Below are 2317 nucleotides of genomic sequence, written 5' to 3'. Positions count from 1 at the left end.
TGCACTTGATAAAACACAATGGACCAACACCAGCAGACGTCACGGCCCCCCCAAATCATTATTGACTTCAGAAACTTCACACTAGACTTCAAGCAGCTTGGATTCTGTGCCTCTCCGGTCTTCCTTCAGACTCTGGGACCATGATTTCAACATGAAATGCAAAATTTACTTTTATCTGAAAAGAGGACTTTCGACCACTGTTCACTGTCCAGTTCTTTTTCTCCTTAGCCCAGGTAAGATGCTTCTGACGTTGTCTCTGGTTCAGAAGTGGCTTGGTAGTCCTTTTCCTGAAGATGTCTAAGTGTGGTGACTCTTGGTGCGCTGACTCCGGCTTCATTCTACTCATTGCGAAGCTCTCCCAAGTGTTTGAATCGGCTTTACTTGACAGTATTCTCAAGCTTGCGGTCATCCCTGTTGCTTGTGCACCTTTGCCTACCCAATTTCTTCCTTCCAGTCAACTTTGCATTTAATATGCTTTGATATTTCACTCTGTAAACAGCCACCCCATTCAGTAATGACCTTCTGTGACTTACTCTCTTTGTGGAGGGTGTCAATGATTGTCTCCTGGACCATTGCCAAGTCAGCAGTCTTCCCCATTAGTGTGGTTTCAAAGAACAAAAGATACCCGGAATTTATACTGTAGGGATGGTCATTTAATGAAACTCAAATGTAAATATTCTAGTATTTTGAGATACTGGATTTTGGACTTTCATTAGCTGTACGCTCTAATCAACAAATTAAAAAAAAAAAATTTTTTTAAATGTTTTACTTTACATGTAGGGAATCTAGAATATATGAAAGTTTCATTTTTTAAAATAATTTACAATAAAAAAAATGATCTTTTTCACAATATTCTAATTATATGACCAGCACCTGTATATTGTGTTACAATAGGTTTCTCAAGTTTACGTATATCACTACACAAAGAGACATAAAAGACTACTTGTTTTTCACTGGGAAGATCCTCAGTAAATGGCCACCTGATTAACGTAAAAACAAAAACAAACAAAAGGTCAATCTGTTTTTAACTTGAGTGTTGTTTGCTTCAACCTCATTGTTTTTCTGACATTAGGGACTTGGTAGTGACATTACAGCAAGGCTCATGAGAATATGGCAACCCCTGAATAGTATGTCAAAGAGACAGCAGCAATAACATAAAGGACAGATCAAGTGACAGAAAGAGTAGAGGCACCAGAGAAACATATTTGATATCTTTGATGTACAGATTTTAACTGCAGGGGAGCACAGACTAGACCTTTTGGATGTACTGCAGCATGCAAAGCCGCCATTTTGCTTTTAATTGTTATCCTAATTATAAGCTAAATTGTATTTAATTAATACTTTTAGTTAAAAAAAAAAGAAAGTTATTGACGATTGTGAAATGAACAGTTCAGAATTTAACAAACGGCAAGAATTTTTTGAGGAAGCTGTTTTTAAAAACCTCACTGTGGTTTTATTTGCTGTCATTATCAATTCTATCAATAGCTTGCTGCTATATACTATCTTCAAGAATCCTGTCTTCACTCAGGAGCCCCGCTATATCCTCTACATGCAGCTGATCATCAATGACATCATTACACTGTCTATCTGTGTGATTTTGTTTGTGTTTACGTACTTAGTGCCAAACTTGAATGTTGCTATCTGCTGCATTTTCATCCTCATTGCAAGCAATGTCTACAAAAACACGCCACTAAACCTGGCCGGCATGGCTATTGAGCGCTTTGTGGCCATCTGCTACCCTCTACATCATGCACGAATATGCACCGTCCAAAACACCAAAATCCTGATCGGCATCATCTGGCTGGTGGGAGCCCTGCCTGGCATAGTGGACCTGTTTGTGGTTTTGGCTCTTCATCCACTCTCCTTCTTTACCACTAGCCGCATGTGCTTTCAGCAAAATGTGTTCAATTTTGAGTACCATATAATAAGCCATGCTGTTTTTAACATTGGCTACATGTGCTCAGTGTGGGTGCTGCTCTTCTACACTTACTTTAAAGTGCTGTTCTCTGCTAAAGCAGCGGCTTCAGAACCAGCTCAAGCACAGAAGGCAAGGAGAACCATTTTACTGCATGGGGTCCAGTTACTGCTCTGTACACTGTCCCTGTTCACAACGGTCCTGGATGGGGCCTTAACGGCTCTCTTTCCTTACTATCAGTCAGTAATCTACTTCTGCACATTCATTCTCACCAGCATTTTACCACGTCTGCTGAGCCCTCTCATATATGGCATGAGGGATCAAAAGTTTAAGAAGTATATGAAGAGTTCACTGATGTGTGGCTCCGAAAAGAGAGCCGTTGATCCTTCCGATTAGCAAAAT

The 2317-nt window shown here is 39.9% G+C and overlaps 1 protein-coding gene across 1 annotated transcript; it reads left to right on the top strand.

The window, feature by feature from the left end:
- Positions 1-1322: 1322 nt before the first annotated feature.
- Positions 1323-2317, top strand: LOC127517977 (odorant receptor 131-2-like). Its single transcript, XM_051904229.1, has one exon. It carries the CDS (start codon positions 1382-1384, stop codon positions 2309-2311), a length of 930 nt encoding a protein of 309 aa, XP_051760189.1. The 5' UTR covers positions 1323-1381; the 3' UTR covers positions 2312-2317.

The sequence above is a fragment of the Ctenopharyngodon idella genome, chromosome 8 (genome assembly GCF_019924925.1).
Source record: "Ctenopharyngodon idella isolate HZGC_01 chromosome 8, HZGC01, whole genome shotgun sequence".
NCBI classification, from domain to species: domain Eukaryota; kingdom Metazoa; phylum Chordata; class Actinopteri; order Cypriniformes; family Xenocyprididae; genus Ctenopharyngodon; species Ctenopharyngodon idella.
This window is presented reverse-complemented; position numbering and strand designations above follow the sequence as displayed.

What these genes read in the sequence shown, in the direction of transcription:
- LOC127517977 (XM_051904229.1), top strand. Translation starts at nt 1,382, where the DNA reads ATGAACAGTTCAGAATTTAACAAACGGCAAGAATTTTTTGAGGAAGCT.